This window comes from Neopelma chrysocephalum, unplaced genomic scaffold (assembly GCF_003984885.1).
Source record: "Neopelma chrysocephalum unplaced genomic scaffold, ASM398488v2 Primary Assembly neopelma1_63, whole genome shotgun sequence".
Classification (NCBI taxonomy): Eukaryota; Metazoa; Chordata; class Aves; order Passeriformes; family Pipridae; genus Neopelma; species Neopelma chrysocephalum.
This window is the reverse complement of record NW_020897720.1, coordinates 5,746,330-5,770,192: the sequence shown is the minus strand read 5'-3', so window position 1 is coordinate 5,770,192 and position 23,863 is coordinate 5,746,330. Positions and strand designations below refer to the sequence as shown.

The 23,863-nt window shown below is 57.7% G+C and overlaps 1 protein-coding gene across 2 annotated transcripts; it reads left to right on the top strand.

Annotated features, from left to right (window-relative positions):
* The first annotated feature begins 1,263 nt into the window (after nt 1-1,263).
* On the top strand, nt 1,264-23,629 carry AFAP1L1 (actin filament associated protein 1 like 1). Of its 2 annotated transcripts, none has more exons than XM_027682655.1 (19): nt 1,264-1,318; nt 14,480-14,608; nt 15,120-15,203; nt 15,563-15,660; nt 15,786-15,897; nt 16,282-16,380; nt 17,066-17,277; nt 17,626-17,805; nt 18,528-18,614; nt 18,895-18,988; nt 19,101-19,253; nt 19,701-19,912; nt 20,335-20,480; nt 20,837-20,915; nt 21,029-21,143; nt 21,332-21,496; nt 21,746-21,924; nt 22,171-22,299; nt 22,676-23,629. In XM_027682655.1, the coding sequence occupies exons 1-19, from the start codon at nt 1,303-1,305 to the stop codon at nt 22,697-22,699; spliced, it is 2,313 nt and encodes a 770-aa protein (XP_027538456.1). In that variant the 5' UTR covers nt 1,264-1,302; the 3' UTR covers nt 22,700-23,629. The 2 variants fall into 2 exon arrangements, with proteins under 2 accessions (XP_027538456.1, XP_027538455.1); XM_027682654.1 differs by having other exon boundaries at nt 21,743-21,924.
* Nucleotides 23,630-23,863: the final 234 nt, after the last annotated feature.

The following is a 23,863-nucleotide window of genomic DNA, read 5'->3' as shown; positions in this document are numbered from 1 at the left end:
AGTCTTTTCATTTTCAAATAATTTTATGGACAGTAACTAACTGTTCTCCTGCATGGCAAAGGTGGGGAAACTGAGGCAGGACGCGGTGCTCCCTCCCAGAGCCAAGGAAGCCTCTCTGGCTCATATCATTCTGGGGCAGCAAACACCTCGTGGGTCCCTCATGGGTTGTGCAGAAGGTACTCAGGTGTCAGCACCTGCCCTGGAAGCAATCCCTGCCTGAGCCCATCCTCTCATTTGGCTGCTCTGCAATTCCCAGCCACAAAGCAGCCCGAGCCTGCCAGTGTTGGCAGCCCTGGCTTATGAGCACCTCTGACCACAGATGACCCCACATTATGAGAGAAAATCAGGGCTTGATCCAGACAGGAGAGACCAGCAAACACCGTCCAGGCAGGGAGCAGTGTCTGGGCAGGAGCTGGCTCCCAGCCAGCCATGGAGGGGTGAGGGAGGCTGCTGCCTCACAGCAATCCTGGCCTGAGTGTGCCCCAAATGGGGAATTTCATGAGACCAGTTGCTCGTGCCCATCTAATATTTCAATTATTGCTTTCCCAAGCGAGAACAGGGTATGTGTGATTTACATATTTCTGTCACAACCTGCTGTCCCCAGAGGGGTGCCAGGAGACGCTGTCCTTGCTGCCACACGGGGGACACTCTCACACACCCCACACGTCTCCCGAGCCCAGATCTCCCTTGAGGGGAGAGGGACAGTGACAGTGGCATGAGCACCGTGGCCCAGGCACATGAGGGGCACCAGGAAGGAGCAGATATGGAAGGAGTTTTGAGGTAGCTCTGTTTGCTCGCAGCATGTGTGTTTGGGTGGGGTAATTCGGTATTTTTTCCCCAAACCGAAGCTGCCCGACCCAACGACCCCAGCGGGCAGGTGAAGGTGCTCCACTCTAGACCCCCGCCCTTCCCAGGGGGGTCTCTGGGTGCTGCTGGGGATGATCAACGCCCGGTGTGCGGCAGCATCTGGTGGGGATGTAGGGATGAGGGGGACCCGGGACACCCCCAGCCGCGCAAGGGGGGTCGTGGGAGGTGGGCGCTGCAGGGCTGCTCACGGAGGGTCCCCGTCTCTGGGGACAACCCTTCCGCCCGTGCTGCCGGCGGGGAAATCCCACCCCGGGCTGTGTCCCGGTGCCGTGCCGGGCCGTGCCGGTGCTCGGCGCTGCCGTGCACCGAGGGAGGGGCGGACGAAGGGATTGGCCGCTCCGAACCGAGACCCGGCCCCGCCGGGCGGCTGCTGCCCGTGACACTCGCCCGCCCGCGCCTGCCGGGGCGGTCGGTGCTGCCCGCGGCTCCGGGACCATGGACCGGCTCAGTGGTAAGAGGGGACGGGACGGGACGGGACGGGACGGGAAGGGAAGGGACGAGCATCCCCTTTCCCCGGAGCACGGCGCGGAGGGGAGAAGGGTTTCCCATGCCAGTTCCAGGCTGAGGATCGCGCATCCCATCCCAACCAAGCGGGTGCGTCTCACCGGATCGATGTGGGACCCTGCTCCCAGGGTGCCTTTATCCCTTACCAGTCTTGCGGCAGAGCCAGTTGGGGCACAAACTGGTGCCAGTTTCCCTTTGCTGGTCAGATGGGTAAAAAGCCATCAGCCTGCAAGGAAGTCTATAGGGTGTAAGCACTTGTTAGGGGAAATTGTGGTCGTAGAAAGGGAGGTGACATTTCCAGATAGAGCTGATCAGATTTAGAGGGTTTCCCTATCTGGGGAAGATGCCAGTGGTCTCATAAAGCCACGGAGGGCCTGATCCCCACCCTGCTGGGAAGTGGCTGCGTTCCCACATGTGTGTGATTCCTGCCTGCAGCTTGTGGCATCGGGCTCACGTAGCTGTTAGGCTTTGATCTGGGATATGTATAAACCTGCCAGGGGCTTTGGGCCAACTTTGTAGAGAAGGTCCTGGCTTTATGCTAGGGCTGGCAGGTCCCTGGAGGGAGCAGAGGAAAACTTTCAGGGGGCTTGCTGTTTGCTACCGCTGAGCAGGGGCCTGGGGCTGCAGAGGAGGAGCAGGTGGTGACATGATGTAGCACGGGGGTCCTGGCCCTTGACCTGTCCTTGGAGGTGCTACAGAAGCACCAGCCAAAAATGATAACAGGGAGGCCAGGGGCCTCAATCTGGCTCCGCAGGCTGGGACCACGCTGAAATCCCAGGGGAGCTCAGGCACTGCTGTGTCTGCAGCTGTGGGTCAGCACCAGAAAGACCCAAGGGTCAAGAGTTCCCCTTCCCGATGTAAAAGGATGGGGTGGTGTTTCCACAGTGGAAACACAGTCATGAAGAGTGTGAGACTTGTGGAAACACAGCTCATGGTGCTCGGAGAGCAGTGTCAGTGCCCTGCAGCCCGGGAGGGGACAGGGCTGGTGACAGGGACAGCCTTCCTCCACCTTCCCCTGTGGCTGCAGCTCGCCCTGCCTGCCAGCTCGGGTGCCTTTGCCAGCTCTGAAGGAGGGTGCTGTTGCAGGAGAAGTGTTGTCAAATGACATGTGATGCCAGAGCTGTCCTGCAGGGTCCCAGAGGACATCACCAATGGGAGAGCAGAGGGTCTCAGCTTCCCTGTTCTCCTCCTGTGCAAGCTGATGGGAGGTTACCCCACTTGCATTGCAGTCCACCCCAAAAATCAATCCTGGGACCTCGTGGCAGATATGCCCAGCATGCTGTGGAAGCATGATGTCTGGGCATGGCTTGGCCTCTCCACAGGTTGGCCTTGCCAGGGAAGAGCCTCTCTGCTGTTTCATCCCCCTCGCTGGTGCCTGGTATGGTAGCAGCAGCAGCGCCTGCCTGCTTTGTTTTGAGTGCTTGTGATAAATTGCTGTTGGCACCTGGATGGCTCTTTGCTAATGTAAACCTCCTCCAGACCCTCCTGCTCATCATCCAGAGCCACTGGATCCCTCTGGGGAGCTGTGACGCGTGGAGGGAAAGTGGAGGGTTCTCTCCAGGCTCTCTTCCCTAGTGCAAGGGGTGGTGGGTCTGGTGGTGGGCAGGAGCTCTGTGCCCCATTCCCAGCTGTCTGGCAGCCCCTTTCTTCACCTGGAGCTCTGCTCAGGCCCTAGTATCCTGACTTTATGATCTGCCAACTTCTGGTTGGTGTATCCTGACTTTATGATCTGCCAACTTCTGGTTGGTGTATCCTGACTTTATGATCTGCCAACTTCTTCAGTGCTTTCCATGCGCCAGCTGAGCCTGCTGCCTTCCCCAGCAGGCCAGGCAGCACCCAATGCAGGGCTCAGCTTTACACCAGTGGCTAACTGGGGGAAACGGTGTGGGCTGTTGGGGAGTTGTTTCAGGTTGTGCTGATGGAGAACACAGCTCCCAGTGTGTGATTTGGGAGGTAATCTGTGCCAGAGCCTTTGCTCTAACAGGCCTGTGCTCACACATGGCTTCTCCTCATTAGTGCCTCTTCCATGACCTTTTGTGCCACCAGAATTTAGGTCCTGCACCAAACTTATCTGGAGTCTAAATCCAGCAAAGCCGGTGGAGATGTGTCAGGGATAAACTTGGCTCCAGCTCGCCCACAGGAATGGGGAGGTTGCAGGACTGGTGGGAGGGAGCCCTGATCATTCCTGACCTGCCTCCTCAAGCTGGCAGCAGGAATCCCGCCGGCCCCGCGCCGGTGGAAGGGGTGCGGAGTGGGTGAGAAACACTGACCGGGCCAGCTGTTAGCGAGCCAGGCAAGTGCCGAGCTCTCCTCCGCATTGCAGCCATTCCTTCCGCTGGAAACTCAGCTGCCCGGGGCCACCGCCTGTTTATAGCCCGGCAGCGCGTGGGGAAGGGGCTGAGCACCCCTCGGGCTGCCCCTTCCCCTTAGTGCTGGGCAAAGTGGGGTGGGAGGGCGGCCCCGGGGATGCTGATGCGAGTGGAAGAGGGAAGCACTGGAGTTGTTTGCCCCTCTGGTTCTTCCAGTATCCTTTGTGCAGCCGTGGTTTAACCAGGGAAATAGGTCTCGCTGGAGGTGCTGGATCCCTGCTGAAGCCAGCCCGGCTACTCTGGAGGGGCACAGACCTGCCTGCCCTGCACGGGCGCCTGCTGCAGAGGAGCTGCTGGAGAGGGAAGGAGGCTGCTGCAGGAGTAGTGTCCTCCATCCAGGAGCCCTGGGGACTGTCCTATCTGCCTGGGTTGTCTGGAAAACCTGCCTCTTTTCCCGCGTTTGCTCTTGACCTGGAAATGCTGTTTTCCGGAGCGAATGTGCTGAGCTGCGAGGCTGACGTGCCCTTTGCTATGGAGCAGAACTGAGCTCCCATGTGCCTGCAGCTGGCAGGAGGTTCTTATCCCTGCCCAGGAAAACTTTGTTTAAGGTTTTGAAGAAGTTGTCTCATCCCAAACAGTGGGAAGCCTTTTCAGAGGAGGACAGAGAGAGAACACAGGGTTTGACCCAAGATTTGCCTGTTTTTCAGTAGCCAAATAACTTGCTGGGGATAGAAGATAACAGCAGAGTGGAGACTTGAAGTGGTTTCTGGCATCCCAGACTTATGTCCTAACCCCTTAACCCTTCCCTACTACCTAGTCTGGCACAGCTAACGCTCTCTCCTGAGGAACACACATCTCCTGCATATAAGGAACCTTAAAATTGTTGGCATAACTCTCCATCCTGTAAAATATCTATTAAATATCACTCTTCCAGGGCAGCAGCAGGACAATCGGGTTGGAAACCTCCCAAGGAGCTCAGCGTAGTCTCTGCCAGCCCTGCACAAACAAGGAGCTGGCACCCCTGCCAGGGCACCCACGAGGTGAAGAGAGCAGGGAGGGCACCCTGGCAGCCCACAGCAGCCTGTCATCACCCTAAGGCACTAAAAGCAGTGGCATTTGGGGAGCTCAGGTCCCTGTGTGGATGCTGGGTTGACGATCTGCAGCCTCTGCAGTGGGAAAGGATGAAAATAACCTCTTTGGGCCTCCCCCCACGGCATGGCTGCTGCAGCCCCTTCCCTTTCTGCTGCTGATATGCCTCCCATCGCATCAAAGCCGGTTCTTTGGCAGGCAAGGGAAAACACTGACATTTCGTAACAGTTTGGAACAAAAACAGAGCTTTGCTGCAAGGGGTTTCCATGCTCAAAATACTTTTTTTTTTTTGAAGTGGGTTTCATGTGCATGTGATCCTGGAAGTGATAAGAGGGAGCTCTGGGCGACGCTGGTATGCTCTGATCACTGGCAATTAGTAGGAGATGTGCAAGGAGCGGTTTGAAGAATGGCTTTGGCTTTCTTCTGGGGTTTTTTGAACGTTAAACCCACCCAACTTTGTGAGAGGGGAACAGCCCCATTTTGGCTCCTTGTCTGGTGGATTCAAGTGCCCATTTTATGTGGTCCAAAGTTTTGGGAAACACTTTGGGAATCCAAGGTTGTGAAGGACAGAGTCAGGAACAGAAGTTATGTAGCAACAGGTTTGATAGCTGGCTGTGTGTCCTGGAGTTACAAACAGGTATGGGTGAGCCAGTCCCAGCACTGGTGGAGCCATTGGAAACAACCAGAGCAGTCAGTCTCATCTTCCCCTGTGCTCAAGCTTGTCAGCATTCCCGCCGGGATAAACCGGCTTTCCTGCCCCTCCAGCCCTGCCCCGCAGGGGTTAAGCGGGTAGGAAGTGCTGTCAGATGGTGGCCTTGCTGCTGCACCTGATGCTCCCGGCAGAGCTTGGCAAGGGAAGGAAACGGAAGGGCTGTTCTCAGCTGAGAAAATACGCTTATCCTGCTCTCTGAGGGTCCTCCGGAGCAGCACGGCCCTGGCCCCCAAACAGTGACACCCTCTCCTGTGCCCTGCCTGCCCCGGCCTGGGAACACTGGGATAGGGCTGAGGTAGCCACTGAGAGGGTCCCAATCCCCACGCCATGCAGGGAGGACTCGTGCCCAGCACAGCTCCAGAACTCCTGGGCATTTTTGAGGTCAGGGCAGGGATGCCAACTTTGGGGGCTGAGTGCTGGACATATACCTCCCTCCGTCCAGGTCCCCAGAGATATTTCCCCCACAGGAAGTCTATGGTTTCTCCTCCCACCACCTCTGAAATTAAATGTCCATATCGTGCAATGCTGTTGAAAGCATTTGGGAAAGTGGAGGTGGATGATGATTGATCCACCAGCTCCTTTCTGCAAATCCCACATCCGCCCTGCCCATCAAGCTGTTTGGTGAGGGTCCTGGACCCTCCTCTCCTTCTGAGGGTCCAACCACAACCTCCTCATGTGACTCTTCCTCCTAGGAAGATGTGTCAGCCCTGCTGGCCTTCCTGTGTCTCACTCCCACAGGTCGGGTATTGCATCTGAGGCATTTTGGATCTTGGCTTTGGGGAAGAGGGATGTATGGGACACAAAGAGGTGTCTTTTGGGATGCAGAAATCTTTCCATTGTCACCAGAGGGGCTGAGGTGCCCATTTTGGAGATATGGGGGCTGGATCTGGCCCTGGGTGGTGGCATGGCCATGCCTGCCTGGGTGCAGGTTAGTGGGAAGGACATGCCAGCATCAGCCCCAGGGTGCTGAGTCACAGGGTTTCCCACCACGATGCCTACAACCAGCTGTAATTCCAGCTGTCCTGGAGGCTCAGGTTTGGTGGAGACCAAGGACTACACAGAGGTGAGAGCTTCAGGTCCCCGCAGCTCCGAGACAGCCACAGGCAAGAAGGTGTGACCCAGGGAGGCTTCCCAGTGCTCTGCCTGCCATGGAGGGTGGTCACAGGGGTGGGCAAATGGTTGTGGCACCCGTCCCAGGGCCTCTCCCAGTGTTGGAGGGGAGCCCAGGCCAACCTGCTGCTCCTTGCGCTGCGGAGTTTGTTTGGAAAAGGCCGACACCAAAATTTTGGTTGGAGAAAACACAGTTTATTCTGGGTTCTGAGTAATCCTAACATCTCTCCGCTGCCTGAAGCTTGTTTTTTATACATTACTCAGCAGGTCTTGCCCCTGCCTGACTATTCCTTTAAAGGGCATCTCAAACCTTTCTTTTTCATTCATTATTTAAATGTGTTTTCCAGCCAGGAGCCTCCGAGGTCTGCTCCCAGGCTGGCTGGGTGAGCATCCTGCCATGTGCCTGCTGAGCCTGGCACCGAGTTTTGAAATGTAGTCTGGAGGTACTGAATCTGGTCTATGTGAATTTGCACAGCTGATTGTGTTGAGCTGTGGCTAGAAACAGCTTGTACCTGGGGTTAGGAGCCCCCCAGGGCTCAGGGGTCTGGGGCAGAGCAGGCAGAGGGAGGAAGCTGCCCGTGCCCTGCCTATGGACAAAGCAGGGTCACTCCAAGATATCTCACCTTGGTGCTTTTATTTGCTCAACATCTTGTGGTGCTCAGCAGTAAGAAGGGGGCCACCCAGAAACCACCCACTCCTCCTCTGGGGTGGGGGCAGCTGCAGCCTCTTCAGGTCAGAGGGATAAAGTTTGCTTTTGGTGAGCTAAAGCAAACAGCCACTGACTTCTCCAGGAGGCAGAGAAACAGCTGACAAGCTGGGGGAACAGCCCCTGGAGAAGGGGTCCTGCTACAGCACAGGGCACTGGGGGTCATTACCTGCCTGGGTTTCAGGAGATGCTTGTGGGTAATTTAATCAGCCTGTTAATTATTACCTGCACCACTTGTGAAGCAGCTGAGAGGAAGGACATACCCTGCAGCCCAACAAGGATTTCTCCCAGCAGCGATTCCATGCAGAGAGCCTCGGTCCCTCTGATGTCCCACGGCTCTGCTGGTGAGTCACTGCCCAAGGACTGGGGTGCCAAGTGGAGTGTGCAGGGTGAGGTGCTGCTGCTGAGGGGGAGATTTTCCTCTCACAGTCATGCTCTGAGTGTGGGCATCACCAGGAGAGCCTGGACTCATCCTGGGGGTCCAGTTGCAGTCCACAACCCTCCCTTTGGGACATGCTGCAAGGAGTGTGCTGCTGGGCTGGGTGGGAAGGGAACTGCCAGGATCTCCTTGTTTTTCAGTCTCTCCATTAATCCAGTTACATAGAGAAGAGGCTTGTCAGGCCCCACAGAGTGAGTGATGGTTCCTGCAGTGGGTGAGCTGGCAGGGGCAAGAACGCAGGTGATAATCTTTGCCCTTTGCAAGCTCTGTCAGCCTGTAATTACATTTCCCTCTATTCAGGACTCCTGTTTCCTAGTTTAAGACTGTGGAGGGTGTGAAACTGTCTCTACTCCAGGAAAAAGTGCACTCAGATGGGGATGTTTGAAGTCTTGTTTCTGTGTCCAATTCCCTTGTGCCTGGCTGGGTGCTCTGGGCAGAGCCACAGCTCTCCTTGCTCTTCTCCCCCTTTTGAAAGGTGATGAGGACCCTGAGAAACTCCTCTGCACAGAGGACCAGGGTAAGCAGAAGGGCTTGGGAAGAGCCTGGCTGAGAGGGCAGCTCTGCCACTTGGCCCGGGCTGGTCTTGCTGCTTGTCTGGTCTCTGCTGGGGTGAGCAAGCGGCTGGAGCGAGGCCATGAGATAAGGGTTTGTGCATGGCTATTTATACTGGGGAGGTGAGCTGCTGCTGGCAAAGGCACTGGGACTGCTGAAAGCAGCTAAACTGGTCCACTGGAGCTGTGCTGGGAAAGGAATACCCCTGAGCTGCTGTCAGTGCTGAGGAGTGCGTCTGGAGCGGATGGGGCCACCAATGAAGGAGGCTCTGGAGGCACAGCCAGGCCACCCCTCATGCTGTCTAACCTCTCTGGTTGCTCATCCACCCCTCTCCCAGGACTAGAGTGGGATGGAGGGGCCCTGAAAACCCTATGGGTTCCTCTGTGTAAGGAGAGAATCCAGCCTGCAATTGCACAGGGAGGCAGAGCCGGCAGGAGACCTTCTGCCCCCTCGAGCAAGCAGGTTTCATGTTCATCTCCCGAGACTGATTTTCCAAGGTTATCGGCTAAGGGTATGAGTTACTGTGAGGTCACGATGACGAGGTCCCTCGGGGACCTGCTCTGCCTGCTGCAGCTTGGTGGAGTGTGGGGGATGCCCCACCCATGGCAGGGAAGGGAGTGGGGAGGTAAAGAGGTGCTGAGAATTTGGGGAACAAAATTTGAGCTCCCCCTGTGCTCCACAATGCTCAGGGATGCTGTGGCACCCAAGCTGAGAGCTGCTGGGGGAGCAGGGATGGCTGTCAGAATCCAGGGAGTTATCACAGCAAGGGGTGGGAAGAGGCACCAGCTGGGGCAGTTGGAAAGCCAGGGAGGGTGGAGGGCTCCTGGCCATGCAGGAGCCAGTCCCAAGTGCTCAGCTCCTGCTGACATTGTCGGATGCCGAGTCAGAGGCGCTCCCCCCATCCGCCCCACTCAAGGGGCCCTTGTTTCCAGGGAGGAGATGATTCATGTGCACAGAGTGGCCCCTTAGCAAATCTTCCACTGTTACAGGATGTTGCCAGAGCTCAAGTGTGATCATTAATGGTTGGCTTTTCCCTAAAACCCCTCCGGCCAAGTTGTTCCATAGCAGTACACACTGGGAGGAGGTACTTTCCAGGCTGGTGTTCCTGGCCCCAGCAGCCCATCCCAGTCTGCCCCATACCCAGCAGGTGATGGCTGGCAGGGAAGCAGAGATGGATGGCAAGGATGCCCTGCTCGGCCCTGCCATCTCCAGGGGCTGAATGCTGCCCCTCTCCTGCCCACTTGGCAGGGCACTCCTGTCCACACCAGAGGAGCAGTGGCCACAGGCAGGGTGCAGGCAGTGCTCTGTCCTCCTGTCTCCTGCACAAAGGAACAATTCTGGGAGCACCATGACGCCCCCACCAAGGCACTTCCTCGCTGGCTGTGCACCTGCCTCCTCCCTGTTGGAAAGAAAACCTCCTTGGGAGTGGGAATGGGAACAGGAAGTGCCCTGAGAGCTCAGCAAAGAGCTCAGGAGGCCATGGGCTTCCTCAAAGAGCAGCAGCAGGGGACAGCTGGCTCTGCAGGGATGGGAAGCAGCACGTTGGGGCTGGAGGGGGCTGTCAGCACCCACTTTGGGCAACACCCCCCTGGTGATGCCCGTGCTGGGGCAGGCAGCGAGGCATGGAGGCATGTCCTGGCATTGGGTGTCTCTTGCAGGTGACTCAACATCGGCCCTTGGAGAGGTCAGCATGGTTTGTGTGCTACAAACAGCTCCTTTGGCAGCACTGGGTCTGTTTGTCCCACAGGGACCTCCCTGCAGGGCTCTTCCTGGGGCATCAGTGGGTGCTGGGATAGACCCTTCCTCAGCCCACACCCCACCTATTTATGGCATCCCAGGAGCTATAAACATTTGTTTACTGCTGGTGGCAGCTGTAAGGAGCCCTGTGCAGGCAGGCAGAGCGTCCCAGGGCCCTGCCTATGCCAACAGGAAGGATTTATTTGTGCTTGGTTTTTATTTTAGCTACAAACAATGGCTGTTACTCCCAGCATCCGATTTCCCCCCAGGCCCCCTCAACCCCAGCCATCACCTGGTGTGGGAGGAAGCGTGGCCAGGGGCAGGTCCCTGTGCACCTCCCACCACTGCATTACAGTGGTGTGATTCAGCATCTCCTCCAACATCTCCCCTCCCCGGGGTTTTCTCAGGCTGCAGACTGGCTTTTCTTGGGATGAAAACTCCATGTGATTGTCTTATCTCTCCCCCTGCAAAAGCTGAGTCTGTACATCAGGAAACTCCTGCTTTGGCTTGGCTGGAAACTCTTTCTCCTCTTCCTCTTCCTCCTCTCTGCAGGTTGCTGGAGCAAGACCTAATTTTTGCTTCTGTGATGGAGCAGAGGCCAGGGAGGGGGTGACAGGCTCTGCAGCTGCAGGCTATGTCCAAACCCTTATCTCTGTGCTGTGAAAACAGGTCCCTGAGGAGGGGGAGCACTTGTGGAGTCTAAAAATAGAGCTGGCCTGGGTGCAGGGTGGAGAGAGGTGGTGGGATGATGGACGGGATGCAGCTCCTCTGCCAGCACTGTGCTTGGTATTGCTTCTAGGGCAGGATTTAGCAGAAGAAGAAATACTGCCCCAATGTCCTAAATGGCAGCAGTGTCCTGGTGCTGATCCCCCAGTTCACCCTGTCCCAGCAAAGCTGCCCTTGGTCCCTCCAGCCCTCTTAGCTAATGTTAAAGCCATCTGCTGCCATGGCTCCTGGCCTTCCCAGGCTCAGAGTTCTCATGGGCATCTCCCCATTCTGCCATGGCAGTGGGACAGGCTGCAAACATGGAGAGGAGTGGGTTTCTGGGAGGGCAGGCTCCTCCAGGAGACATCCTGACATGGCTGTGTCCAAAGCCTGAGTGCAGAGAAGCGGTGTGATCCCACATTATTTCAGTTGAAAAGAAACCCCAGCAGAAAGCAGCAGGTGGGAGCCATTTGTCAGCACCAGAGGCAGGCGTGGGGCCGGAGGTGTCCCCAGGCTCAGGGGGACACAAGGTCCCTTTTCGGCTGCGTCACCTGCTCAGCGCCTGTGGCTGATCCGGTATCCGACCCCTCCTCCTCCAGGAGCCCTTTGATGTCCTGCTGCCGCCTCTGTCCCCGGGCTCAGAGCCCCCAAGGCCGGAGTTGTGCACTGACACCAGCGCCCACTCTCAGCTCAGGATCCAGGTCCCCTGCCCCCTGTAGCATGGGCTCAGATGCCATTTGTGCAGGGTCTGTGCTCACTTCCACCAGCTATTGCAGGAATGATGTTCTGGTCCTTGCTTGCCAGGCGACCTTGGGTTAGTCACATCATCCACTGCTGCACCCCTGGAGCAATCTCCCCTTGCTTCCTGCAGCCACCTCCTTGACCTTCTTTAGACTGGAAGCCTAAAGAGCATAGGAAATTAATTCCTTCCCTCCCTCCGCTCCCCCAGGCAGAGGCTCGGCTCAGCAGGCTCTGTGCCCTCCTGGGATCACAGGCCTCTTTGACTGCCCCCTCCCTCCCCCTTGTATTTTGGAGGATGTTTAACAAGGGAGACGGAGGGGACAGCTCAGCTGGGGGGAAACAAAGGCGCCTTCAGAGCTCTCTCCACGCCTGCCGTGCTGCGTGTGCCCGGCTCAGCGCCGGCACTCGGGGCGGTGCTGGTGAGCTCACCCCCCTGCCATGCTGGGCCAGAGGCCTGGCTTATCGGGCACCCTCAGCTCTTGTGTGCTGTGGGGTCTCCTCACCCCCCTCACAGCCTGCTTTGAGACTATTAATAGAAACCCGCCTGCCCTTCTGCCCCCGGCTGGCCCAGAGCCCTGACACAAGAGCTGGTGGCCGTGACGGCAGATGTCCTACATGTGGCAGGGGATGGGGATGATGGTGAACATCCCTGCCTGGGCTTTTGTGTGCAGTGGGAACGGAGATGCTGGTGATCATCCCTGCTGGGCTTCAGTGTGCTGTGTGAAGCCAATGTAGGGAGTGTGCATGCCCCCATCCCCTCTGTGGGAGCTCATGGCCAGGTGAGAGCCTGCTGAGCCGGGGCAGCAGGAAGATGGGTGACTCCCTAGATGGTTGCAGGTGCTGGGTGGACAGGGGATATATTGCTTTTTATCCCAGCTGCTTCCTTACTGGTCCCCTGCCTCTCCAAGCCCTGCAGGGGAGGATGTCCCACCCAGCCTAGAGACCACCACTGCATTGCTGAGCAGGAGCCTGCTCCCATCCTGTCTGTGCAGCACTCTGCAAACCTCCCAGGGAAGATCTGCCCCTCTTCCCTCCCTTCCTACCTCTGCAGAGGGGCCATGGGAGCTGGGTGCTCACCCTTGTACATTAAGCACAAGGCTCTCACATAGTCAGAGTAGGTCCCCACCGTGGGAGGTGTGTGCTGGAGAGGGTCAGTGAGCAGAGCATCAGCAGGACCTGGGTCTTGTGGCTACCTGTCAGCTGTGGGATGTTATTCCAGCTCAAGAAGCTGGAGTCCCACTTCTCGTGGTTGCCCTCTCCTTCCCCACAGTCTGGGGGATGCTTACAGCCCCCCGGGCTGGCTTGTTCCTCCTGGAGCCTGGGAGACTACCTGTCCTGGATTGGCCTGCCCTTGGGAGATGGGCACTGGCAAAGCTGCTCTGGCCAAAAGGGCTGAGGCTGCTGTTTAGCTTGGCACTGGGGAGGGAGGAGGAAGCAGAAGGTCTGTGGAGATAGAAGCTGGGGAGGCAGGAAGAGACTTGTGAGGCACATCCTGCCTCCCATCCTGGGAAGGTGACAATTTGGGGCTGGACACACTGTCTCCTTGCCCGGGGGCTCATCTTGGCTGGGCACTGATCCACCTCAACCTGCTCACACTGGGCTCCTCTTCAGCCAAAACCCTTTGAATCACTAATTGGTTTTACTTCATTGTCCCTGCTTTGGGCAGCAATGCCAGACTCACTCCATACTCCTTCCCTGAGTATGGGGAATCCCATCAGCGACACAGCATCCTCCCCTTCCCCTGGGGAATATACCCCATGCCAGCACTCCCTGCTGCCCATCTCTGCTGTGCCAACGCCCTTCTGCTGGCAGAGCCTGGAGGGGAGTGGTGGGGACAGGTACAGCCCAGGCAGGAGTCCCAGGCAGTCTCCAATGCTCTGTGCTTCTGGGGCACATGCTCTCCCCTCCCTGCAAGCCATCCCCATAAGTCAGCATGTCCAAGCTGCCTCTGTGGTGACCCCTGGCCTCTCCTCGTGTCCCTGGAGACCCAAATCCAGCTGTGTGCCACCCCAGCTGTGCTGTGAGGACTTTCAGTTGCTGCTAAGAAGGGATCCTGCACTGGAAGAAGCTGCAGCTCCTTTTTCTGCCCTCTGTAGCCTCCAGAGCTCCAGGTTTGCTGGTGTCCCTGGGCTTGGCCTCTCCAATTCAGGCCATCTCAGGTGCTGGATCCTGCTGGAGCTGCCCTGGAGGCCAGTGGAGCTGTGTGGGTGTGTGGTCCTGGGTAGAACAGAGGCTTAGCTTTGGATCCAGCTCAGTTTTGTCTTATCCTGCTTGGAGGAGATAAGGTACAGGAAAAGACCTGGGATGAGGATGTTGACGCACGTGCAGAAGTGAGGGTGTGGGAGCTCATGAGTGATTTGGAGTCCAGAGCTTGCCTTGTTAAGTCCTTCCCATCCTTTGCCAACATGTTTTCCCAAAGCTGTTGGTCAGCTGCTGCCATCACTGTAAATTTTGCCTTCAGTGATGAATTTTTTTTTGTAGCCCTGCTCTGACATTGAAACATCCAAGTGTTTTTGGGAGCCTTGCCACATGGGTACCCCGAGCTGCAGTGTGCTTTTGCTTTGTAAAAACTGATGGTTTGAGCACAGCAGGGGAATATGAACATCCCCCAGCAGATGAGGGGTGGGGAGAACATCTCTGGGTGGCACTGCCAGTTGGCTCTGGAGATGGCACCTGGCTTTCCTTTCCTTCCTTTCCCTCTGTGACCTCCCAGCAAAGAGGCACCAGCAGCAACGATACATGGTGAGGAAGACAGGGGTGTAGTTTTATCTGCATGGAAAAAAAACGTGTGCTAAGCCCTTTGACAGAGGTCCAGTAGCCTGTGGAGCTGGTGTTTCTATTCGCAGACTGCATCCTGGAGTCTGCGTGCAGGTGGAAGAGCTTGTGCATGGAAAGAGCATGTGTGCACTTAACTGTGAAAAACCCTCATCCTGGTCATACTTCTGCCTTGTCTTAATGCCAGCACCCTGATATCCCCTTGTTGATGGGCTTTTTCCTGCTCTCCCCAGTGCTGGACCAGCTCCTGCCAGAGCTCAGCATCTTGCTCAAGCTGCTGGACCATGAGTACCTGAGTGCCACCACACAGGAGCAGAAGCTGGCTGTCTCCACCATCCTGCAGAAGCTACAGCCACCTGCAGGTCTGTGTCCCTGTGCTGTGGTGCCCAGTGGCTGTTCCCAGAGGCAGGTCCTGACCACAACCCCATCAGGGCAGGGAAAATTTTCTGCAGGGGGGATGAGCCCAGCGCCTGCTCAGCACCCTCAGGGCACTTTGCTCCCTGCTTTCACTTCCCAGCTCCTCCGTGCCCCAGGAGCGGGGCCTGGCATCAGCCCTGCCGTGGCTGCAGGGGGGCTGCTCCCTGCGGAAACACCGCTCTGCAGAGCTCTTCCTGCCACAGTTTCTGCTGCGCGCAGGGGTTTCCGCGGGAAGGCCAGGAGGACTGTGCACCTGGGGCTTCACAGCCTGCCTCCCTTCCTGTTCTCCTGGAGGGGCAGCAGCATCCCTGGGGGCTCCTCCACTCCCTGGGTACCTGCACTGGAGGAGTGCCCATGGCCTGTGTCCTTGGGCTGGTGTTTGTGGGGAGGAGGGTGCCAGTGCTTGCCCTGGCCACCCTGCCTGCCCCAGGCTCAGAGCATCCCCCTTGTTTCCAGGGAAGGATGTGGACTACATGTATGTCAACACAGCATCCCTGAGCAATGGCACCAGCTTTGTGGAGTCTCTCTTTGAGGAGTTTGGTACGTGTGGCTGACCTGGAGTGATGCCCCAGGGGGTCATGGTGGGTGGATGTAGTGCTGGTCCTGGGGTTCCTGTTGAAGTCCCTTCCCTCCAGGAAAGAAGAGTGAAAGCTGCATCCTTGTATCCAGGGTGGGCGTCATCATCCCAGGCTCTTGCTCCCACTCCCCTCTAGCTGTCTAGGGGCTGACCACAGGGAACCCATGCAACTGGTAAACATGTGTTTACCAGTGATGCCCATCTCCCAGCACCTTCCCAGTGAAAGGCCATGGGTGATTGCCTTGGGGATCCCTGGAGGGCACGGCTGGGGAGGCCAGCTCTGTTTTCCTGCTCCTTCACCCTCTCCATTTACCCTCTCCAGACTGTAACCTGCAGGACCTCCAGGACATGCAGGAGGAGGAGGGGGATGCCAGTGATGGTGTTGGCTTGGAGCTGGCAAGGAGCCAGACAGCAAAAACTGTAAGTCCCTGGGTGCCCACCTGCAAGGTCTGCTCTGCGCCTGCATGGGGATGTGGTGGTGGCCAGGGCTGGGATTCATGACCCTCTCCACTGCTTAGATAATGCCAGTGGTGTTTCTGCCGTAGGTTCCTGTGGATCCTGCTCCACCACTGCCCACCACTCCCCCACCTGAGGATTACTATGAGGAAGCCCTTCCCCTGGGCCCCGGCAAGGCCCCTGAGTACATCACCTCCCGCAGTAAGTCTTTCTCCGTGCTGAGGCAGCAGGAGGGTAGGGGAAGCCCCACAAGCTGCCTACTGCATCCACACACCTGCCTGCCCCCCTGGAAAACCAGGCAGCTCTTGGTGGGCTTGACAGCTGATCTTGGGGAAGGAATTGTCGCTGCTTCCACCAGCATCGCTCCTGTCCCACTCCCTTCCCATCCCACTGCACTGTTATTGCAAGGAATTGTTTGCTTCAGCTCCACTGGGAATGGGGTGGTGGGGAGAGGTCAGAGCCACAGGGGACTGAGATGACCTGGAGGGTGTGCTTGGCTCTGCCCCAGCTCACAGGCTCACTGCTTGGAGCATCTATGATGGGAAACCAGTGCAACAGCCCCAGCTCCCTCTGCTTCCTCTGCAGACAGCTCCAGCCCCCCCAACTCCATCGAGGACGGCTATTACGAGGATGCAGACAGCAACTACCCCGTCACCAGGATAAATGGGGAGCAAAAAAATTCCTGTAGGTATCTGGGTACTCTCGACAGGGAGGGGAGAGCTTTGACAAATCCAGCCCTGAGGTGGGGCTTGAGCACTGGTGGGGCTGAGGCTGAAGACCCACTCACATGTTAGAGACTGCTGGGCAAAAAGCAAGGAGTGTGAAGTGCTGTTTGTCACACAAGCCAGAGCCCTCATGCTAATGCAATCGGTGCTGTGTTTGTCACCAGCACTGGGAGGGATGTCCCTGTCTGTGCAGCTCTTGTGCCCTGCGTGAGGAGCCTCTGCCATGGCAGAGGAGGGTTGGGGAAGACAGCCCAGCTCCTCTGTGCCCTGCGTGGGAGGTGTGGGGCAGAGGGCCCACGTCAGCCTCCATTGCAGGTAGAAGTTTAATCCAAGCTTTCAAAGTCTGAGCCTCTGAAAGAAATAAGCCAGCCAAGGGGTCTGGGTAGATGCACCTGGGACTGGCGCTTGGCCCATGAGCATCCTGCCAGGATTCAAGGGGAAATGGAGATGTCTGGGGCCAAACGCTGCTGTTTCCAGAAGTTGACATGGAATCCATCTATCCTAGCACCCAGCCCAGGCTCTGTGCTGGAGTCCACCAGATGCAGGGAGCCCTGGCAGTGCCCTGGCAGTGCCCTGGCAGTGAGGGTGCCTGGCAGGCAGGGTCCCAGAGTGCCTTTTGAGGTGACTCCCCTGCTTCCTTCCAGACAATGACTCGGATGCCATGAGCAGCTCTTACGAGTCGTATGACGAGGAGGAGGAGGAGGGGAAGAGCCAGCAGCTGACACACCAGTGGCCATCAGAGGAAGCCTCCATGAACCTGGTGAAGGATTGCAGGATTTGTGCTTTCCTGTTGCGCAAGAAGCGCTTCGGACAGTGGGCCAAGCAACTCACCATCATACGGGACAGCAAACTGCTGGTGAGCCTGAGCTGGTGGGGAACAGAAACCCCCTTGGTGGGTTATGACAGTGGTTGAGCTGAAGAAAAATAGCACTTTCCAAGCCAAGATCCTTCCCCAAGGCTGCCACTGCCCTGCAGCACATGCAGTGGGCTGCCCTCACTTCCCTTGGAGGGCTCACATTTTTGGGACACCATGGAGTGGGAAGGCACCCTGCAGGCCTCCACCACTGAGGCGGTTGCATAGCCTGAGCCACCTTCATCTGTGCCACCTGTGAGGGACCAGGAGGGACCCCCGGCATGACAGCCAGACCGACAGGTTTTAGCTGAGCCCTGTTCTGAGCTGAGCAGTTCTCTTTGCTTCCTCTAGTGCTACAAAAGCTCCAAGGACCGGCAGCCACATGTGGAGGTGCCCCTGGGCACCTGCAATGTCATTTACGTGCCCAAGGACGGGCGGCGCAAGAAGCACGAGCTGCGGTTCTCGCTGCCGGGGGCCGAGGCGCTGGTGCTGGCTGTGCAGAGCAAGGAGCAGGCTGAGGAGTGGCTGAAGGTACCACGGCTGCTCCCCGCTTCTCCCCAGGGGCCACTGACTCCCCTTGGCATCCTCCCTGGCTGAAGTGGGGAGGGGGTTGCCCTGGGAAAGGTCTTGCCCCCCTGGAATGGGAAGGGGGCTTTGCTCCTGTGTCTTATCGGCTGGAGGGGCTGACCGGCTGCTTCCCAGGGCCTGGGCGTCTCCAGCACTGATAGCCCCCGCGGGTGGGGATGTTTGCTCTCCCCCTCCTCTTCCCTGTGTCCCTTTCCTGCCTTTGTTCAGGGGCGGGAAGCGGGGGCTGCAGGGAAGGGGCCGCGGGTGGGAAAGGAGCCTCTGAGCACACCACAAACCCAGCTGTTACCCCAAATGTGGGAAAACAGGGTTATTTTACACAGCTGGGACAAGCCACGCTGTGTCTGCCTGTAAAACAAGGGGCTCTCTAAGTGTCCTGTGCTGGCAGAATGACTCTGGTTTGGGACCCAAGTCTCTCACCTCTGACATTTCCAAAATCCCTGACAAAATCCACAAAACTGGTTGAAGTTTTGAAGGGGCCAAAGTGTGTGCAATCCCACAGGCAAGCCAGAGGCTTGTGCCCTGAGCAGGGCTCTCTGCCCTGTACCATGGAGATCAGGATCTAACCCCACAGTTCAGCCTGGCTCTGGCAGTGAAGGAGTTGAGCCAGGGAGGGCAGCCCTGGCCCTCGGGTCCATTTTAAATGACTGCTGGAGCTGTCTCTGCAGGTGATAAAGGAAGCCAGCAGCCCGGCAGCGGGCGGGATGGAAGCCCCCACCTCCCCAGTGATGCCGTGCAAGATGGACCTGGATAAGGTGATGGTTTCTAAGGGCCCTACCAAGATGTTGCATGGGGCTGCTGCAGCCAAGCCTGGGGAACACAGGGCTGGGGGAGCCCCAAACTCCTGGGGCTGCACAAGGAGCCCTTCCCATTCTCACAGCAACTCTGCGGGGCTTCCCGTGCTGGGGAAGGGGAGCAAGAAAGGGGCTTGGGGATATCTCAGCCCTGTCAGAGGGGACGAAAGGCTAACAGTGGCCATTGCTGGGGGCTGCACAGGGAGCACTGCTGACAGGGTTCTGCTCCACTCCCCCACAGCGGCTGTCTCAGGAGAAGCACACCTCGGACTCGGACAGTGCGGCCATGGGTGACAGCAGCTCCCCGGCAGCCCGCAGGGAGCACAGCGAGCACGGTACAGCCTCCACCCCAGCCGAGGGCACCACAGCTGGGAGCACTCTCTCCAGTGAGGGGGGAGGCCGGGACATGCACCGGGGGCACACAGCTACCCTGTCCTTTCCTTCCAGGGAAAGGCAAAAAGAGCGGCTTGGCTGACCTGAAGGGCTCAATGAGCCGAGCAGCAGGGAAAAAGATCACCAGGATCATCAGCTTCTCCAAGAAGAAGCCTTCTCCTGAGGACACACAGACCTCCTCCACTGAGGAGGACATCCCCTGCTGTGGTTTGTGTGGGCCAGGGACAAAGATGGGGCTCGGGTCAGGTGGGAGTGGGAGCAGTGGGGAGTGACATCCTTCTCCCCCGCATGGCTGTAGGGGGTAAGGGGATAGTGGGGTGGGGACAAGTCACCAATCTGCTGGAGGGCTGTGACAGTACCACAGGCTGTGAAATGCTGCCCAGTTCTGCTGTGCAAATTCCTGTGGTGAGTGGGGAAGGGGTGAGTGGTCACCCATGTTCCAGAGAGCAGGCTTGTGGGACTGTGTGGTACTGAGCTGGCACCTCACCTGGGCTCAGGGTGTCCCAGCTGGTTCTCTGTGGGGAAACTGAGGCACGGAAGGACTGAATGAGAAGGGAACCATGCTGTAATCTCTGGCAGCTACATCTCATTAAAGCCTGCCTGAGGTCCAGCCGAGCAGGCACTGATACCCTTCCCTCCCCCTGCCACCCTCAGGCTACCTCAGTGTCCTGGTTAACCAGTGCTGGAAGGAGCGCTGGTGTCGCCTCAAGGGCAACACCCTCTACTTCCACAAGGACCGCACCGACCTACGGACCCACATGAACGCCATCGTGCTGCGGGGCTGTGAGGTGGTCCCTGGGCTGGGCCCCAAACACCCCTTCGCCTTCCGCATCCTGCGCAACGGGCAGGAGGTGACCGCGCTGGAGGTGAGTGACAGTGGGGTGGGCAGAGTGTGCCAGGCCCGTGAGGAGGGGAGTGCCAAGCTGGGGGAGCATCCCTTGTGATGATCAACACTCCTGTGTAAGCACTGCCTTGTTTTCCCCTCTCCTGTATGTTAAGGAGTCTCAGGGTATCATTTAGGTGAGCTCGGAGCAGCCATGCAGGTGCTTGCAGGCTGGAGCAGGGAGGAGGCTGGCAGGGCCGAAGCAGGCAGGTTGCAGGGGCTGGCTGGGCGTTTGGGATTCCTGCATGTGCCTGTGGGCTTTCTCTTGAACCCTCCCAAGTCTTGCACATACTCTTTGGGTGCAGAGGGTGATTAATGTGCAGCAAGGCTTTTTGTCAGGAGGCAGGAGCGAGGACATGGGTCTGGGAGCTGGGGATGCACCCTAACCCTTTCTCTCTCTTGCAGGCAAGCTGCTCCGAAGACCTGGGTCGCTGGCTGGGTCTTCTCTTGGTGGAGACAGGCTCCAAGACAGCACCAGAGGCCTTGCACTATGACTACGTGGATGTGGAGACAATTGCCAACATAGTGACGGCTGTGAGGCACTCCTACCTGTAAGGCTGTCCTCCTGCTGTGCCTGGGGCTGGGTGTTGGGCTGGGGATAGCGATCCTTAGCCCTGTGGGCTCCCTAGAAAGAGCACAGGCTGGGATGTGTCATCCTGGGAACAGCCAATGTCCCAGGGGTTGTTTCCCTTGGGCGGTTTCCCCTTGGGCAGGATAGAAAGCAGAAAGTCTTTCATAAAGGCTGATGAAGGACTTGGGATGGGATGGGATGGGTAGGGTAGGGTAGGGTAGAGTGCTCATGAATGAAGCTGGGAGAGCAATGCAGGAATCCCTCTGAGATAGAAGGGCTACCTGAAGGGCTGGCAAGGACATCCTGGAAAGGAAGACCCCATCCCTCCTTCTGCAGGTGGGCCAGCTCCTCCCAGGATCACCAGCCAGACTCCTCCCGTGTGGTGTACGATGACGTCCCGTATGAGAAGGTTCAGGTGAGCACGACTTCATGTCTCATCCCACTGCTGAAAGTGTCCCAGGGAGCCTTGGCCAGGCTGTGATGGCCCCATGGGTGTTTCAGCACGCTCTCCCTGCCGTCCCCACACAGGCGGAGGAGGAGCCAGGGCGGCCAGCGGGAGCCCAGGTGAAGCGCCACGCCTCCTCCTGCAGCGAGAAGTCACGGCGGGTGGACCCGCAAGTGAAAGTGAAGAGGCACGCCTCGAGTGAGTGGGGGTCCTCGGCCACAAACCTCCCGGGGGGCTGTTTCCCAGAGGGGTCTGCAGCCAAGTTGGGGCCAGCCGACCCCAGCACACTGGTGATGGGTTTTGCTGTGCCAGCTCAGCTGGACTGTGGGTGGCACTGGTGCATTCGGAGCCACAGCCCTCACTATGGGCTCCCCTTGTCTGTGCAGGTGCCAACCAGTACAGGTATGGGAAGAACCGGGCTGAGGAGGATGCCCGGCGATTCCTGACAGAGAAGGAGAAGCTGGAGAAGGAGAAGGCATCGATCCGCAGCGAGCTGATGTTGCTGCGGAAAGAGAAGCGAGAGCTGCGGGAAGCCATGAAGGGCAGCACGGGTAGGTTGGTGCTGCCCGAGCACTGCGGCTGCTCAAAGGCGCTCGGGCACAGCGGGGAGGTGCAGAGCTGGGGTGGCACCGGGACACTGGGCTGGCGGTGACAATGTGGCTGTGAGCCGGGCTGGCTGCAGCACACTGCTGGGCTGGCAGCCCCATCTAGTGTCCCCATCCAGGAGGATGGGTGGATTCTCCATCCCCGTAGCCTCATCCCCAGGCCAAGGCACTGAGCTGCGTGCATTATGCCAGCAGGGACAAAGCTGCAGGAGCTGGAGCAGCGGGTGGCCGCGCTGGAGGAGCAGTGCCGGCAGAAGGAGGAGCGCCGCGTCGACCTAGAGCTCAAGCTGACCGAAGTAAAGGAGCAGCTGAAACAGTCACTGGCAGGAGGGCCGGCCCTGGGGCTGGCTGTGACCACCAAGGCTGAGAATGGGGTATGCATCCCTTTTTCCCTCTCTATCACGGCTCCAACTTCCACCACCAACAGCGTGTGGGGGAGCAGCACTTGGGGAAGAGGGGATATCCCTGTGGCTTTGTCCCATTGCGGACAGAAGTGTGTCAATTAGGTTTGGCCACAGCAGTTTTGACCTCATGACAGTCTGTGCTTTTTTTTTTATCTAGTTGTCCTTGCTTTCTGGGTCTCCTAAACCCTTCTCCTTCTTGCTCCCTCCTTTCCACAGGAAGCTACAAACAAGCCAAACGGGAGCCCCCCTGAGCACTTGGTCCCTGTTAACTGTGCAGCTGAGCTGAGGAAGAGAAGTCCCTCCATCATCCCTGCCAACAAGGGAAACGTGCTGCGGAAGGCCAAGGTCCTGCTTTACTCTCCCTCTCCTCCCTGGCCCCACGGGAGTTCTCAGTCTTTATCCCATCCTCCTTGCTGTGGGGACTGGGAGTGCTCCCTACCCCAAAGCTGCCAGGGTCCCCTGCAGGCAGGCTGACTCAGTGCAGCACACTCGCTGCTGGCATGGGCCCAGATTGCAGGGAAATTTGGGAGGTGCAGGGCTGGGTGAGCACTGGGAAAGCATTGCTTCTCCAATGCCCAGGGCAGCAGCAGCAACCCCAGCACTGGAAAATGCTGGGATGGTCTAAAGCCCCCAGCAGGGAGAGATGCCTTTGAAGGGCTCTATGTTTCCTTCTCCAGCAATGTCTCCTCATCCCCTGCTTTTATTTTATCTTTCTCTGCAGGAATGGGAAAAGAAGCAGACTTAAGCCAGCCTGCCAAGCCCCTGATGGACACTGGGGCTCAAGGAGGAGCTACAAGCCCCCTTTCGCCAAGACAGGGTGCTGGGAGGGTGCTGGGAAGGCATGGTGGGAAGAGACATTCTCCCAGACCCCACCACTGTGGCACCATCTGCCTCATGGGCAACACTACAAACCAGGGGATAGAGGGCGGGAGTGGGATTTGGGAGGCGGGTGGGGAAAGGGAGAGTCCCTTGTGGATCAGGGTCACATACTACTGGGAAACCCATCTCTGGGGGGAGCCTGCCCCAGGGCCAGGAGTTCGACACAAGGTGTGTGTGCCCGTGTTGGTGCATAAGGAAGGAGAGGAGAGCCTAGGAGCTGGCAGTTGGCACTGCCCAGCAGGCACTCTGATTTATCAGGATCAGCGTGTGTCCAGGCTAACACTTTCCAAAGCAACCACGGACTCATTGGGGACTTTTAGCTCCCTTAGTATTGGGATTCATGAGCTGCTCAGGACCAGACACTTCAGAGATGCTGATCATTCACCCTGCTCGCTGCTCCCAGCTCTGCAGGGTCTCATCTCAGGGTTCCTCATGTCTCGAGCTTGCTGTGCCTCAACCAAGTGCCTTCGTCCAATATTTCCTTCTTGTCTTCCAGGCAGTAAGGGTGAGGGCATGCTGCCTTCCCTTGGGAATGAAGGAAGCTCAAGTGTCAGCATTTGAAAGCAAATTAACAGTGGACACCTCTCACCCTTGCTAAACAGCTTAGAAGTGCTGCAAAGGGCTGAGGCTGGAGGCAGCCCTGCTCTCTGCCCTGGTCCTATGGCTTTCAGGGGAGCGGGAAGGGGGCAGGGCTGCGTCCTGGCCAACAGTGCATTCACACTATTGCTGCCGCAGTCAGACACAGGTTGTCAAGGCATGTGGTCAAAATGGAGCGAGGGGAAGTTTAAAAAAAAAACAAAACCACAGAAGTGCTATCAAATGGGGGGAATTGAAACAGAACAGAGAAATAGAAGAAGGTCATTCAGCACAGGCAGAAACAAGGGACAGGAATGAAAAGGAAAGGCCCAGGCTTTTGCGCTGGGAACAACGGAGTCGGACCATCACCCACTCATGCTATCACTGTCACAATTAACCTCTGGAGCTCGCTCTTTCAAAGCCCTGTGTTAGTAACTAGGTAAGCAGCTTTTAA